The sequence below is a fragment of the Crocuta crocuta genome, unplaced genomic scaffold (assembly GCF_008692635.1).
Source record: "Crocuta crocuta isolate KB4526 unplaced genomic scaffold, BGI_CrCroc_1.0 scaffold26, whole genome shotgun sequence".
Classification (NCBI taxonomy): domain Eukaryota; kingdom Metazoa; phylum Chordata; class Mammalia; order Carnivora; family Hyaenidae; genus Crocuta; species Crocuta crocuta.
The window spans coordinates 15106134-15123270 of NW_027532249.1; the positions used below are offsets into that span (position 1 = coordinate 15106134).

Consider the following 17137-nt stretch of genomic DNA (forward strand, 5'->3'; position numbering starts at 1 on the left):
AGGTGGATGTTTCCATTTGGCAACTCCACGGTTGACATTCACAGCAGGGGAGTACAGGAGGCAGCTCACACTAATACTGCACTTACAGAGAACCATCCCCCGTGCTGACTCCTGAGCTGGTTAGCACTACAGGCCCTATTAATTGTGGAAATTGTGGACATTGGTATGTTTGAAAGTTTAACAAACCACGCCTTTGGGCAACATTCTAAAGGCTTTATTTAGCATCAGGTAGATTATTTCATTATAACACTTGTTAACTTCAAGACAGCAATTAAAATAATTTACTGGCAGCTACCTAAAGCCCCTTGGAGCAAGCTCTCAGTCTGGGGTCGGGTGGATAAATACCGTTAGATGAATGCACCCCAATGAAAGGGGCAAAGCTACTGTACAGTCGGTCTCCATACAGATTTTACGTACATGGGGGCCTTGCAAACCTGAAATGCACAAGACCTCCTTTTGTAGAGTTTGGTACTTACATGAGTGCAACTTCATGTCTCTGGTGGCCTTTGCCACACAAGGTCAAGCATTTAAAAAGGCTTGTCATTATGTAATGATGGTGATTGATTAGAATCTATTTCTAGGGCATTTTTGTGAACTGCTAGATTTTATGCAAATTTTCAATTCAAACACCTTTTAATTCTAAAGACCGTGATTAAAGAAAATTGTAAAAGTAAATTTAGAGCACTAAAGTGTCTCTTCCAGCTTAATTCTTTAGAATTTGCAAATCAGGAACACGTATTCTGAATATTCAGGTGTTTTTTTCTTTTTGGAAGTGGAAAGGGGTAAAATTGAGAGGATTAGTTTGAAGAAAAGCCATCTTTTTAACGTAGTCTTTACACAATGACATAACCTTCTCTACATTTGAGCACATTAACATTGTGTAGAAGAGTTCTAAACATTTCAGAGTTACAGCTAAAACATTCAAGCATGACAGCATAAAAATATGCAAAATAACTTGATTTGGGATTACTATATAATTCCATAAAGCTAAAGTTGGGTATAAACCTTCAGTAAATATGGCAACAGCAACCATAAAAAAAGTATGTTCTCCACTCAGTTTCTCTTCCCTCTATGAAACAGTTGTTCCAAAGAAGTATGTCTGGATAGCCAAATTACCCATTTTTCCTGACCCTCGTCACCGGTATCACTTCATGCCCTACTTTCCTCGAGTGAAATGCAAGTTATCTCACGAGCGGGTTTTTTCTTTTTTTAAAAGATGAGTAGAAACCAAGGAAAATATTTAAAAACATAGGTTTAAGACTTATTTGTAGATGAGCCAAACACCTTGACTTGTCTGCATTTTAATAAATGTCAGGCAGATTGAAGTAGTTTCTGTCCCAGTAGCTGCCCGAGTAAAGCCAGTCCTGTGCTCCGTTGTAGGGATTAGGACCTTGATGGAACCACCTGTTTAAAAAGAAAGGACAAGATTGATGGGGAAGCTGTTGGAAATCCAGGGTACCTGCCACTTCGCTCAGAGTCCGGGATTTCCAGAGATTTTTAGAGACCACCTATATACTATAAAGAGTAGCATTCCAGAAGCTAGGATGATCCCACACAAAAGGTTCATGGGGTTTTTCCCAGCATTCAGCAACAGTATTCAACCGAAGAGGACCTTCTGTCTAGTGGGAGTATAAGAACAAAACTATCTGTGTAACTGTTCATTCTCTAGCTGCATTCCTTATCTTCCACCAGAAGGCTTTTTTTTTTTTTTTTTAAGGTTTAAAGAATATGGACAAGGAAACAAACTTTTAGGAACTCTGACAACACACCAGAGTAACAGGTAAGCTACTGGATTCCGAGTTAATGCCCCCTAAACTCAAAGCAGAAGGGGAATGAATGTCAGAGAAGTTAAATAATTTGCCCAAGCTAGTCACTGGTATCGAACTTAAGTCTGATTTTAAAGACCGTGATTTTTCCAATCTACTCTGCCGCACGCAATCCAGAGACTAGTCCTCACCTTCCTAGGTCTCCCATTTTCTCTAGGCTCATGCAGATTCTTGGGTGGCATCTAGGAGTTAACAACCTGATCTGTCTTTTCTAATTCTGCACAGAATCATTCTGCCCTAATCATTTTCTTCCCCTTTAAAAAAAAAATCACCTATTTCCAGTAGCAGCATTCTTCAGCTAATGGAAAAGCAAAATTACTTACTCAAAAGGTTCACAATTAAATTTGCATAACATTTTCTAAATATGAGTTTTCAGAGTAACATTTGTGAAAAACAGTTTCAATTGTCTTTGTGCCATTCTTCCCAAATTGCTTCTAAATTTTTTTTTAATAGAGTGAGGTTACATGTGTTTGGTAAGTCTTAATGTTCTGTTGCCCCTACTGCAGCCCAAAGCAGGCTGAGAGAAAGACTGCTTCAGATGAGGTGGGTTCCTTGGAGGAGCACATGGGAAATGCCGTTAGACCACACTTTCTAGAATGTTAATATCTGAACTCTGTTCAGCTTTTGGGACTTTTTCCTACTTGGAAAATTTAAGTCAATTTTAAATGATCAAGATGGGTCACATTTAGTCAAGCAGACTGAAAATTTTGCTGGTCTCTAAAGTCCAAGCAGTAAAAGCACTTTTGTAGTTAGGCTTAGCAAAGTCAGGCACTTCAGAAAAGCAGGAAAATCGAAATCAAGTAAAAAGTAATTTAAACAATAATCCACGCCTCAGGCCACGTGCCACGGGGGAAGCCAGTTCGGAGCCCATGTCTGCAAGTGCCCTGCGGAGCCCGCCTGCTCTAGGACAGAGTCCACACGCCACCCCGGAGCTGAGCACCTCAGAGTGGATGGTCTGATGCGCAGGATTAGTTTCCCTCATCTGCCAGCTCTCACTGTGAGCACTCACATCTGGAAACCTCTGCTATCACCATGCCCCGCCCACAGAAACCACACAGTCCGGTTAATTTGTCCTAAACTCAAATGTTTTAGACCAGCACAGGTCACAGCAAAGAGGAGGGTAACATTTCTTTGCTACCACCTTTCAATTCAATTCTTTTTGAGTCTACATAGTGTTTGGTCTGTGTCAGGAAGGCAGCATTCTATAAAATGTGAATCCTACATGACACTCAGATGCTCAGGAGACACCGTCACCGATAATTTTTGGCCTCATCACATCACCCGCCTCCCTCCTTTAAAAAATCCTCTATCTCTCACTGGTCCCTCCGCTCCCTCCCTGTACCACACTGATTAGTGAGGATTCCTCTAGGAAAATAGGTCAGGATTACAAGCAGGCATTTTCATAAGCAGGAGCCATAGTTTATAGTCAAACATTTGGGAGCCCGTACTCTCTTCGAGTGAAGCCAGTGTTAGCAGGAATGCCAGCTTTTAGCACGGAGGGATTTGAGATTTTAGTAAGTTTCTGGGTTTGATAATTCTGAAGGCTAGTTAGCTCCAACCCAGCAGAGAACGTTGTTTTATAAGCTGCCCTGCCCCCACCCCGCCTCTACTCAAACTGAACCACGACTTTCAAAAACACATCATCGATCCTGAGAAGAATCAAGTCTGTGAGAGTGCACTCTTCCCACCGCCACTCAAAAAGAGCTCAAAGCACATATTCTCTGGACAAAGAAATGGTCAGTAGAATCATTTTAAAGAGGTGTATTCACATAAGCACCGCGATGCTGAGAGAGCGTGGCACAAAGGCCTCAAACTGTAGCCCACAAACGCGACTCCTACTTTTACTTTCAGGCGAATAAAGAACGGTCTTGAAGCTCAATTGCTTTCTGAATGCTATGGCTTCGACAGTAAAACTTCTTAGTGGACTTTTTGCTTATACTGTATTCCTGAAAACATGGCCAGAAAAATAAAGGACTTAATAATTACAGTACAAAAGTGGGGTTTTCTGCAAAAGAGGCTAGAAATAATAATAAAATGAATCAAGTCTTTTCAAAAGGGATCACAGGAGAGCAACAATACAGCTTTTCATGAATACAGGATTCACGAAGGCGGGGGTTCTGATCCCAGGCCTGCGGCTCATGAGCCGTGTGCTGTGAGCAAGTCCCCTAAATGAAAGGTACCAGGATCTGTTTTCTTCTGAACGACGACGGGATTTCTGGGCCACTTTCCAAACTGTATTCCACAGAGTTCTAGGGAGCACAGGGTGGGAGACAGCGAGGGGTGGCCCAGGTCCTGCCCCCGCTCCTCACCCGACCACCGCAATGTTTCCACACCTTCTGTATTTGCAGACTCTTGATGCATTCATTGGCAAAAAAGCTTTTTATGCAGACCGAGTCCAAAAACACTAGACTGGATGAAATCTAAGGTCATGTCTAGTTCTAAGAATTAGATGCAAAAGGGCTATCAATAATGTCTGCTGAAACACTTGCAAAAGTATGCCCATATTGGCTCTACAACTTAGTTAATAACTTTGAATTATGGGACAATGGTTTCTATCATGTGATGTAAATGTAGGAAATGTTTTTATTCTATTCCTGTTTCCAAGTGATTCTATTAATACAGGGACTAAGAGACTCCTTAAAAACTTCCAAAACTTAGAAATTTTATGACCACTTTCTATTTTTGAATGGAATCCCAGGTTACTTTTTACATATCATATTTCCATTACCTGTCTCATCCCTTGTGTTTGGAAGAGTAAAGACACGGTCTATATGTGATAAACACGTAAGCAAACGGCCCTGTATGTTTACTCATGTGTACTGTCAAGAGAATGGCTCCAAACCTATTTTCTTGCCAAAATCTGTTAATATCAGATTTTACCTTCCCTCTTATAATAATGAAAAGGGCAGGACTTGGCCAGACAAGGAAGGTAGACGACTCACCTCCAGTAACTTACGGCACTATTCTCATTTCCCAACAGTCCCTTTCCTTTTGTCACCCATGCAAGTCTTTCAGCTTTCCTCTCCCCCTCGGAACACTGGCAGGGCTGGGTCAGGCCTCGCTGGGCTGCCCCGCATCGGAGCGCCCTGCCCCACCCCCACGACAGCCTGGGGGCCCGCTGGGGGCCCGCACGCACCTCGTCTTCCAGTCCTCCTCCGACTTGGACCTGTTTTTGCGGGCTGCTCTTTGTTTCTCCTCAAGTCGTTTTTTTTCTTCACTAGCTTGATCTAAGGTACGAACATCAATGAAAACCAGTTATTCCCCAGGTAGCGACCGCCAGGCACAGTACTGTTACGGAGAAGCACCATCCACGTGTATTCCCATGGTATTTGTTTCAGCAGAAAACAAACATTACGTTAAAATTTTAACACACACCCAAGGGAGTGAGAGGCAGAGGAGTCACTCAAGACCCAGTTGTTTCCTTCTATATACAGTCTAGCCCTGAACAACCTCTGCATTTACCAACAGAACCTGCTTATTCTTGGGGCACCTGGGTGGCTCAGTTGGTTGAGCAACTGACTTCGGCTCAGGTCATGATCTCACGGTTTGTGAGTTTGAGTACTGCATCGGGCTCTGTGCTGACTGCTCAGAGCATGGATCCTGCTTCAGATTCTGTGTCTCCCTCTCCATCCCTCCCCTACTCACACTCTCTCAAATATAAACATTTAAAAAAAAAAAAATCAAACCCTACTTATTCTTAAGGCCAAAATAATGATGTTCAAAAGCTTCCATGAAAAATTGGGTGGAAAAACTAAGTCAATGTGAAATTTTTCTTAATCCTTGGTGAGACCTCACAGAGCTCCTTCAGAAGATTCTATTCATAAGAAATTCAAACAATTTTTCCAAATTCTGTCTCACTGATCACTCAAAGAGAGCCTGAGGGGTGCAGTCAGAGCAAGGCTTCTCCACCCTGGCGTCCCCACCACACTGCATGTGCCCGCCGCCCGAGTATTTGTGGGGGCGTCAGGAGCACCACAGGATCCGGCTTCCGGCCGCTCCGTGCCAGTAACAGGTCCCCAGATGAGACAAACTCTCCGGACAATGCTGCATGTCCCCCGGGGGGTAAGCCTGCTCCCCTTCTGACAGCCACTGAATCAGAACAAATGTAACATCAGCTAATAAAACTGTTGTAGTTAACCGAGGCCACACTCTTCTTGGAGACTCATGAGGTATTAGTTAGGTTCTCAAACATTTGATGAAATAATTAGTCAGAATATAGTTTAAAATTGGTAACAATGCTATTATTTTCTCAAATTCCCCTCTGACATTTACAACATTCCTTTGGACATATGGAGAATATTAAATCGTCAGGGAAGATCACTGAAATAATGAATCTAAGCTACTAAAGTCTACCTCAGATTTCCAAATTTTAAATGAAAGCTACTGAATTTGTACTGAATTTTAATTAGCTCCCTCAGAGACTAAAAATGCTTGTACCACCGCAATGACGCTACCGACCACATTGCCCCTCCCCCACATCAGTCTTCACCATCGGATGCTCCTTACCTATTTCTCCGTTCTCCATGGCTCGGATGTCAGGCCGTAACCTGCAGTCTGTCTTAGGAATCACGCTCTCCATTTCCTTGTCTACTTCATTCAAGACCATTGCAAAGCTAGTAAAATTATACATCTGAAAAGCAGCAAAAATGTTCACATTAACGTGTACCAAGGCATAATGCAAACCAAAAGCCCCAAAGGTAGAAGGACTTGACAATGACCCCCTGGGTCCACGGTAACGGCGACCCGCCTTCTCAGGCCACTCTCTTCAGTGTTTTCACTGAAGTCTGCACCACGTGTGGCTGGCTGTCCCAAAGAAATCCCAAAGCAGGCTGCACATGATGACTGTTCTCTAAAACTGTCAACCTGAAGTCCAACTATAAGCAACGCTGATATTTTTACTCCATTAAAATCATTACTTGCTGGATCTGGGTGCTTAATCCTGAAGTATCTGTACCATCCTGTATTCGATGAGAGCCAGCCTTACCCCTAAGTAATCTTTAAAGAAGCCCCAAGAATGCCACCCTGACATCTTCCCAGCCAGATCTCGGAAGGGAGGGACAGCATGAATGCCAAGTGTCAGGTGACAAGGGAAACTGGTGGGCAGAAGCCAGCAGAAGGATGGCTGAGGAACACTTGGGTGATGGGCTGAGCTGGCCCTGCGCTCTCGGCCCTGGACAGGAGCAGCCCAGTCTCACCTGGGCAGAATTCGGAGGCCGCGGGGCTATTCGCCACAGGAGAACACTTCCAGGGATCACGAACACGCTTTCAGAATCTGGCATTGGCATTTCGTCCGACTCCTCAGAGGTGCCCATCTAGGAGAACCAGCCGATGGGCAAAATGAAAACACCGTGACACAGCACACTTAAAAATCGTAAGCTGACCATGGTTTCCCGCACACGCCTAGAACGAGCACTGCGGGGGGCAGGGGCACCGGGCCCCGCTCGCCCACCAGTGGTGCCGGGAGTCTGTATGCACCTGCTGACCAGGGGCCGGGAGCCCCTGGGCTGTGTGTGCAGTACCAGCTAGTGTTGGTGCCCTCGAGGTAGGACCTTCCCCATCAACACTCTTTACTGTAGTGTTTTATTGTTCTTTGAGTTTTTTTTTTTTTTTTTTAATGTTGGTTTATTTTTGAGAGAGAGAGAGAGAGCACAAGCAGGGGAGGGGCAGAGAGAGAGGGAGACACAGAATCTGAAGCAGGCTCCAGGCTCTGAGCTGTCAGCACAGAGCCTGAAGCGGGGCTCAAACTCAAGAACCTTGAGATCCTGACCTGAGCTGAAGTCAGCTCAACCGACTGAGCCCCCCAGGACCCCCCCCCCCACCCCAACCTTTTTTATAAAAGACAAACTAACTCACTGGAGTATTTACTGGAACATTAGGAGAGTAAGACACGGTTAAATTCTTGGGGCAGTTAACCAAATGGATCAAGGACACCAAACCAGTAGGGATCCTAAAAGCATTCAGTAACAAGAGAATTTAAAGGGACTTCAGGCTAATGAGAGAGCAAACGATCCTCGGGCTCTCCCGCACGGGCCAGACCGTGCCAGCAGCTCTGGTGGTGCTGATCCTTCCGTAATAAACCCGTAAGGACCCAGGGGGCCGGCAGCTGTGTGCGGGCATGGACCTCACCCCTTTGGAAGGTTGGGCAATGCTCCCAGTGTCACACCGTCACTGAGATGCTGCAGTGAACAGACCGTTTGCAAACCAGCAGCGGGAAGGGGCAGCACTGAAGACGACAAACCTGTCCTGGCGCCTGAATGCGCTCAGGGACGTCAGGAGCCAGCGGCAGCTCCATGCACACGGGACGGGGAAGGGGGCGAGGCGCCAGGGAGTGACAGGAATCTCTCTCCACAGGCACTGATCTACAAAGACTGGGAGGATTCACGGACACGAGGGACACTTTCTGGGATGCTGCCGATGCCTGTGGGCCCCCACCCCAGCTCTGCAAAGGAGGGTGGATGCCACATGCATGGGCGAGCCTGTCTTTGCCAGGTGGCCTCGTAGGGGCCAGAGCGGTGGCCGTCAGTCCTACAGCAGCTGCAGAGAAGCATCAGTGCGCCTCCCAGAAGGAAGGAAAGGCAGGCGGGACTGGGTGCGAGGAGGAGAGCAGAACAGTGCATGGGGACGTAGGGAACGAGAGAGAGAGGGTCAAAAAATGTTTTATTTCCTAAAAAACCACCTATTTTTGAGGAAGGCTGGGGCTCCTTAATTTCACAAGCATATGAATCCCACTAGGGGAGCCTGGGAGCCCGCTTGCCGGTGCCCCGGCCCCTAGCACGCCTGCGAGCTCTGAGCAGAAGGGACGTTAGTAGTTTGGGGTCTTTACTACGAGCAGGTATTATTTTGAGCCCTTTCCAGCAGCTGTCAACTCACCTGACAAGGCAGGTACTAGTATTATCCCCATTTTGCAAACGAAAGCCAGAGAGAAGGTGTGAAACCGGATTCTGCTCACTCATCCGCGCTTGGGGCGGGGGTGGGTGGGGTGGGGGAGCCGACCTAGAGCTTGTGCTCTTAACCACACCAGCTCCTGGGAAGCAACCCGCCTTCAGTGTCTCCTGTCCCAGCAGGTGCACCCTTTTGTTACCCTCTGCCCCCCTGCCTGGGGGAAGGAACAGGAGCCTGCTGAACAGGAGCGCCTCCTTGGGCCCCGGGGCAAGCAGCTGTGTGCCCTCCATGTGGGAAATGAAGAGTCTCATAAGGAAGAAAAGTGAATGAGGAATGAATGACTCCCTTAACTGCACTGGTCTTAGCTCCAGTGATTTAGACACGAAAGAGGGGGAAACAAAACTGCTAGCAGGCAGGAACATATAGGAAATAATTTTGGAGGAAATTATAAACATTCAACTGATCTCCACTTCTTTTAAAAAATTTTTTTGTTTATTTTTTGAGAGAGTGAGAAAGAGCGAGCAAGCATGCTCAAGTGGGAGAGGGGCAGAGAGAGAAGGAGAGAGGATCCTAAGCAGGCTCTGTGCAGCCAGCACTAGCCCGATATGGGGCTCAAACTCACAAACTGTGACTCATGACCTGAGTTGAAACCAAGAGTTGACGCTTGACTGACTGAGCCACCCAGGCACCCCGATCTCAACTTCTAATGCACACGAACAGAAAGAAGGAAAGGAACATCTGTCCCAAGATGAACCCCACTCTCCAAAGCTATGTGAATTCGAGTCATCGACGCCTCATACTTAACCTCACACAACTACAAGAGTGGTGTGCACCCGTATCCCGGAAGGCTATGCCACACAGTCACGACTGGGGCGGGTTATCTGTTCACTAAAAAGACTCAAGAACGTCTGTCAACTCTACCTCAATTAAACGAAGAAGATCCACAGAGAAAAATTACACACATGAGCAACAAGCAAAAAAAAAAAAAGGGGGGGGGTCAAACTGGCCTGTGACCCAGTAACAGGCCACCTCCAAAGTGATTAGTACAAGTTCAAGAGCCCAGCAACTCCTTCGGTACCACCTTCCAGGATGTTCACCTGTTTGCTGTTTTTCTTCTCTTCGGTATTTTTCTTGTCATTTTTTTTGTAAGCATCAAAAGTGGCGGGGTCAACGCTGTACAAACACTCGGTCCACTTCCCATAGAGGGCACAGAGCCTTTTCTTGCTGTCAAGAGACATTGATACTCAGCCAACAATGAAACAGTGTTTTGCTGTAATTGCATCTTATCATGAAGATGCTTATGAATCAGATTCTTTAAAGAAACAGACATTGCCTTGTAGAAGAAAAATTTTTCAACTCACTGAAATGTTTGTTTCCTAGGTTATGGCAGGTTTTAACCCTGACGTTTTATTTAGCGAACGATGCCGATACCACCCAACACCTAAAATGGAGACTTTACCTTTTATCCTGAATGTAGCCTTCGACTTTGTGTAATTCCTTACCAAAGAGGCCACATGGCTTGAAATTCAACACACATTTGTCCCCAGTCCTGTGAAGGAGATATTAAGCTCAGATGACCATTCACCACGGAAGCATCAGTAGAGAATAATGAGGAAGGTGACCTTTCTAGAGCAGTTGCTGTTTTCTGATTCTCTAACACATGCCAGGCTCCACACGGTGGTTATTATGACTAATCCCCAATTAGTACTGGATTAATTGCCATTAAGAAAAGGCAAGCAGGTGCATAAAGAATAAGAGACCTGCTGCTATGGAGTCATGTCTGCGTTTCCCCAAATTCACGGGTCAAAGCCCTAACTCCCAAAGTGACGGTATCTGGAAGTAATTCAGTCATGGGGGTGGGGTCTTCATGAACGAAATTAGTGCCCTTTTAAGAGACACGAGACATGAGCTCTGTGTCTGCTATGTGAGGATACGAGGAGGTGGCCCCTGTGAGGCAGGGAGAGAGCCTCTACCAGATATCAAAGCTGTCAGCATCCTGATCTTGGACTTCTTAGCCTCCAGAACCGCGAGAAATGAATTTCTACCGTTTAAGCCAACTAGTCTGCATGGCGGTCTGTTAGAACTGTCTGGGCTGAGCAAGACACTTGCCTATGGTCACAAACTAGGATTTGGACCCAGCTCTTTTTAACTTTCCTGTTCCTCCCACCCCACCTTCCTCTGCAAATAAGACAAACTAAGAACTATAAACAAAATGAGCTGAGGATGAAATTACAATTTCATCTGTAAAAGCTCAGAGTTCACTCAGTCTTCTCTGGTCAGAAACTTGAATGAATGAACTCCATTCATTAAATGGATGGGCTTCTATTTACCTAAGAGTCAAACTGCCTGGTTCTTAAATTATCAGGAGGCTCTACTAGGGCTTTTGGAAAAAAAAAAAAAAAAAAAAAAAAAAAAAAAAAACAACCAAGCCCCCCACCAGACTGGGGCAATGACAGCGGAAGGGACACACAAGCCCTTTACAGCATCTTACTTGTGGTTGGTGATTTCCACATTGCCGTACTGCTCGATCCAGAGTTTACCCACGATGATGTTATGTACGCAGCAGGTAGGATTTGTCCATGTGTATGCTTCACTGTGTCTAAAAAAACAAAAATCCAAACCCGGAAAAAAAAATGAGAAGTGTTACTTTGTTTAAAATGCCTCAAATGCATGACTCAGGGTAACAAGACAGCTGGAGATAACTAAGCTCTAAGACTTCAAAATCTCTATTGATGTAAACTCACAACAAAATGGGTTATTGTCTAACTACTCTTGTTACTACTCTTGTTGTTTCTTAAAAGGATATAGAAGCTTAAGAGAAAAACTGAAACTTTCACTGAACTGAACTCAAACTAAGTATATACCAGTGTATCTTGAGTGTATCTTGTTTCATTGTACTTTGCAGATACTACAGTTTTACAGCATTTTTTTTTTTTAAACAAATTGAAGGTTTGTGGGACCCAGCATTGGCACAATGTTTCCAACAGCTATTGCTCACTTCATGCCTCTGGGTCACATTTTGGTAATTCTTACAGTATTTCAAGGTTTTTCATTATTACTATATATGTTATAGTGATCTGTGATTATGACTCAAGGAAAGCTCAAATGATGGCTAGGATTTTTAGCAGTAAGATATTAAGTTATGTGTTTGGATTTTTTAAAAAGATATAATGCTTTTGTACACTTAACAGACTATAATGTAGAGCACACATTGTTCCAAATGCACTGGGAAACCGGAAAGCTCATCTGACTAGCTTTCCTGCAGTAGTCTGGAATCGGGCCTACCATACCTCCCAGGTATGCCTGTTCTCATCCTAAGCGTTCAGAAGTTTGGTGGAAACATAAAAAACAAAATTAGAGATGGAAAATAAAAATGAAGGTCTACTTAGGACTAACCAAAGGAATACCTTCTAGCTCACCAAAGAGAAAAACATGTAGGTCAATAAGCACCAATTTTACACATCCTTTCCTTTTGAAAACATTTGTTTGACATCTTCATACACTTGTGTTTTTTACAGGTATTTTTCATTTACAAACAGAAAAATTCACTTTTGTTGGCATATCATTCAAGGAGTTTTAATGCACGGCTAGTCCTTGTAACCACCATCATAAGAACACAGAATAGTTCAGTCACAGCCCCCCAAATTCACACCCCCCCCCCAGTGTAANTAATTCACCCCTCATCCTTATACAGTGCATCTGTTCTCCACTGTCTTTCCCAAAACGCTACACACAGGACATGATACAGTAGGCAACTTTTTGGGATTAACTTCATTCATATGATGCATTTTAAATCCCATGTATCAATAATTTGTTATTTCTGAGTAGTAGTCCACTGAATGGATGTGCCATAATTTAACCATAAACACACTGAAAGACTTTGGGTTGCTTGTAGTTTTTGTTCCAGTGTGGTGAACATAGAGTGTTATATTAGTTTTGGGTGTACAATACAGGGATCCAACAATTCTATACACTACTCAGTGCTCAGCGTAAGTGCACTCTGAGTCTCCTTCACCTGTTTTCCCCAGGGTCCCACCCACCTCCTCTCTGGTAACCATCAGTTTGTTCTCTATGGTTAAGAGTCTGTTTAATTTTTCTTCATTTTGTTTCTTAAATTCCACATATGAATGAAATAATATGGTAGCTGTCTTCCCCTGACTGGCTTATTTCACTTAGTATTATACTCTCTAGATCCATCCACATTGTTGCAACTGGCAAAATTTCATTCTTTTTTATGGCTGCCTAATATTCAGTTGGATAGATACACCACAACTTCACCTATTCGCTTACTGATGGACACCTGAGCTGCTTCCATAATCTGGCTATTGTGCAGAATGCTATAATAGACGTGGGGGTGCATATATCTTTTTCAATTCGTTTTCATATTCTGGCAAATATCCAGTAGTGCAATTACTGGATCACACGGTAGTTCTATTTTTAAATTTCTGAGGAACCTCCAGTTTTTCATGACTATTAATACTGTTGTTATAAATACTTGTGTGCACGTTTTTGTGACAATATAAATTTTCATCCTCCAGATAAATACATAGGAAGGGGCTGCTGAGCTATATGGTAAACCTGTAGGGGGCGCCTAGGTGGTTCAGTTGGTTAAGCATCGGACTTCAGCTCAGATCATGATCTCAGGGTTCGTGGATTCGAGCCCCGCATGGGGCTCTGTGCTGACAACTAGCTCAGAGACTGGAGCCTGGGAGCCTGTTTCAGATTCTGTGTCTCCCTCTCCCTCTGACCCTCCCCTGCTCACGCGGTCTCTCTCTCTNAAACCTATAGTTAACTTTATAAGAAACTGCCACACTGCTGTCCAGGGTGACTCTACCATTTATATTCCCACCAATGATATTTCTAGTTATGCTACATCTTTGTTAGCAGTTAGCATTATCGGTTTTAAAAATTTTGATTTTATTTAAAAATAAAAAAATTGATTATTTTAGCCATGCTAATAGATGTATCGTAGTATCACACTGATTATAATTTTGTATTTCTCTAATGACTAATGCAATTGAGATCTTTTCATGTGTTTGTCATCTAGATATATCTGTTGGTGAAGTATCTGTTCATGTTGTTTGCCCAATTTCTTGTAGAGTTGCTCTATTCTCTTAGTGCTAAATTTTGAGAATTCTTTATATTCTGGATACAAGTCCTTTGTTGGATATATGATTTGCAAATAATGTTTACCCATCTACACCTTCTCCATTTTCTGAAGCATGTCTTTCACAAAGCAAAAATTTTTCATTTTGATAAAAGTCTAATTTATCAATTTTGTCTTTTCTGGATTGTGCTTTGGTATGTACCTCTAAGAGTTCATTGCTTAATCCAAAGCCATAAAGATTTTGTTTTCTTCCAAAAGCTTTACAGTTGTACATTTTAATCTATGATCTATTTTGAGTTCATTTTTGGATAAGGTGGGAGTTGGAATTGAGATTCATTTTTTAAATATGCATGTCAGATTGTTCCTACACCATTTGTAGAAAGGACTATCCTTAACTGAACTGTGTTTGCACCTTTGTTACAAATCAAGTGACCATACTTCTCTAGGTCAATTTCCCGACTCTCTTCCCTGTTCCAATGATGTACATGTCTACCCTTCTGCCAATACCACATCTTCTTGATCTCTTGATTTTTAGAGTTAAGTCTTAAAAATGTGAAATGGGAGACCATCGATTCTATTCTTCCTTTTCAAAACTGTTTTGACCGTTCTTTTTTCACTTGCTTCTCCATACAAATTTTAGAGTCAATTTCTCTATACCAAAAAAATCATCCTGGGACTCATCGTTTGGATTAATTAGGGGAGAATGGACATCTTAACCATATTAAGGCTTCCAAATATACTGAAACACAGTCTGTCCTCCATTACTCAGATATTCGTTGTTTTCATCAGTATTGCATAGTGTTCAGCATAGAGATCTTGGACATACTCTATCAGCTACATTCTATTCAGCCTATCTCAGTTTTTCTATTTGTTACTGTGATTTTCAGTATTAAAATTTCCAGACATACTTCTATTTCTTTGCCAAAATGTCTTTCTATTCATTTTAAGCATGTTCATCCTTATCTCATGGGGCACAGTTATAACAGCCACTTTAAAGTCTTTGATACGAATTTCAATATCTATATTTAACTCATCTTGAGGTTAGAGCCTATTGTTTGTTTTTTCCATTGTGAGTTATTGAGATTTTCCTGTTTTCTTGTATGTCGAGTGGTTTTTGAATTGTATTCTAGACATTTCAATAATATGAGATTCTGGGTCCCCTTAAAATCTTCTGGAGAGTGTTGCCTTTTGTTTGTATTGTTTTATAGGCAATTAACATACTTTCAGGTCATGAGTCCCGACCCAGTTTCTGTTGCTTTTGATTCTAGTGTCAGCTTAATTTTGTAGCCTTTGTAGTGCTATTCAGATCCACCCCTCAATAGCCAGTTGGGGGTCTGGGCACTGATCCACACAGGAATTCAGATCTAAAGCAGGCAGATATAGGAAGAGACTCAGGGACTGATCCCACAAACCACAGATCATGACTCAAGCCAAAATTAAGAGTCAGACATTTAATCGACCGAGCCACCCAGATGCCCCAGAGCTTGTTTTAAGTTTTTATTTACTTATTTCCACATGTAAGAGAGCTCATAGAGTATCTGTCTTTGACTTATTTCACTTAGAATAATGCCCTCAAAGTCCATCCATATTGTGGCAAATGGCAAGATTTCATTTATTTTTATGGCTGATATTCCATTGTGCTGTATATAAACACATCCCCCCCCCATACACATTTTCTTTATTAATCCATGTAAGACACTTCCATATAAGAATTTCATTTTCTTTGGTAAATATCCAGAAGCAGAATTGCTGGATAATGTGGTAGTTCTATTTTTAATTTGAGGAACCTCCATACTGTTCTCCAGAGTGGCTGCACCAGTTTGCATTCTCACCAGCAGTGTACGAGGGATCCCCTTTTTCCACATCTTCACCAGCACTTGTTACTTCTAGTCTTTTTGATACTAGCCATTCTAATAGGTGTGAGACAGTATCTCACTGTGGTTTTGATTTGCATTTCCCTAATGATTCGTGATGCTGAGCACTTTTTCACGTACACATTGGCCCCCTCTAGGTCTTCTTTGGAAAAATATCTATTAAGTCTGCTCTGCTCATTTTTAAATCAAATTGTTTGCTTGCTTTTTTCCCATTGAGTTGTAGGAGTTCTTTATATATTTTGGATGTTAACCCCTTATCAGATAGATATGATTTGCTAACATTTTCTTCCATCCTAGGCTGCTTTTTCATTTTGTTGATGGTTTCCTTTGCTGTGCAGAAACTTTTTGTTTGATGTAATCCCACATTTTTTAAATGCTTTTTTTGCTTTTTCTTTTGACGTGAGATTGAAAAAAATCTTCAGCAAGACCTATGTCAAAGACCTTATCACTTACTTTTTTTTCTAGGAAGATTATATAAAGTCTTATATTCAAGTCTTTAATCCATTTTGAATTAACTTGTGTAAGAAAGTGGTCCAGTTTCATTCTTTTGCATGTGGCTGTCTGGTTTTCCCAACATCATTTACTGAAGAGATGGTCTTTTCCTCATTGTATATTCCTGCCTCCTTTTTAATAAATTGGCATAGGTTTATTTCTGGGCTGTTCTGTTCCATCCTTCTTACGTGTATGTTTTTATGCCAGCACTACACTGTTTTAATTACCAAAGCTTTGTAAAATAGTTTGAAATCAAGAAGTGTGATGCCTCCAGCTTTGTTCTTCTTTCTCAAGATTGCTTTGGCTCTTCTGGATCTTTTATGGTCCCATGCAAATTTTAAAACTGTTTGTTCTCAGGGCATCTGAGTGGATCAGTAGGTTGAGAGTCCAACTATGACTGAGGTCATGATATCACGGTTTGTGGGTTTGAGCCCTACATTGGACTCTGTGCTGAAGCTTGGTGCCTAGAGCCTGCTTCAGATTTGGTGTCTCCCTCTCTCTCTCTCTCTGCCCCTCCCCAGCTTGTGATCTCTCTCTCTCAAAAATAAACATTAAGAAAAATTGTTCTGTTTCTGTGAAAAATGTCATGGGAATTTTGATAGAACTACATGGAATCTGTAGATTGCTTTGGGTAGTATGGATATGCTAACAGTATTCATTCTTATAATGCGTGAGTACAGAGTTAAGAAAACAATCCCATTTACAACTAAATCAAAAAGAATAAAAGACCTCAGAATAAATTTAGCCAAGAAGTGAAAGACCTGTACACTGAAAACTACAAAAATTAATGAAAGAAATGAGAAGACACAAATAAATGGAAAGATATTCCACGCTAATCTTTTTTTTTTTTTTCTACTGCAGAAGAGAACTTTCAGATCTACCTGATGTATAAGACGGGCCACACAATTATTATTTCAGTATTTCTCAAGGTGAATTCATTTTTTTGAACACTGATT

The 17137-nt window shown here is 42.5% G+C and overlaps 1 protein-coding gene across 9 annotated transcripts in view; it reads right to left on the reverse strand.

Moving 5' to 3' along the window:
• Positions 1 to 199: 199 nt before the first annotated feature.
• The window catches only part of OSBPL1A (oxysterol binding protein like 1A), a 241841-nt gene continuing 224903 nt past the window's right edge, over positions 200 to 17137 (reverse strand). For all 9 annotated transcript variants that reach the window (XM_077778061.1, XM_077778060.1, XM_077778059.1 and 6 more), the window contains 7 exons: positions 11200 to 11307; positions 10168 to 10257; positions 9806 to 9932; positions 7022 to 7138; positions 6333 to 6456; positions 4963 to 5053; positions 200 to 1404 (listed from right to left, as the gene is read on the reverse strand). In XM_077778061.1, the coding sequence (XP_077634187.1) occupies positions 1302 to 1404; positions 4963 to 5053; positions 6333 to 6456; positions 7022 to 7138; positions 9806 to 9932; positions 10168 to 10257; positions 11200 to 11307 (760 nt within the window). In that variant the 3' untranslated portion in view covers positions 200 to 1301. The remainder of the gene's footprint in view (positions 1405 to 4962; positions 5054 to 6332; positions 6457 to 7021; positions 7139 to 9805; positions 9933 to 10167; positions 10258 to 11199; positions 11308 to 17137) is intronic.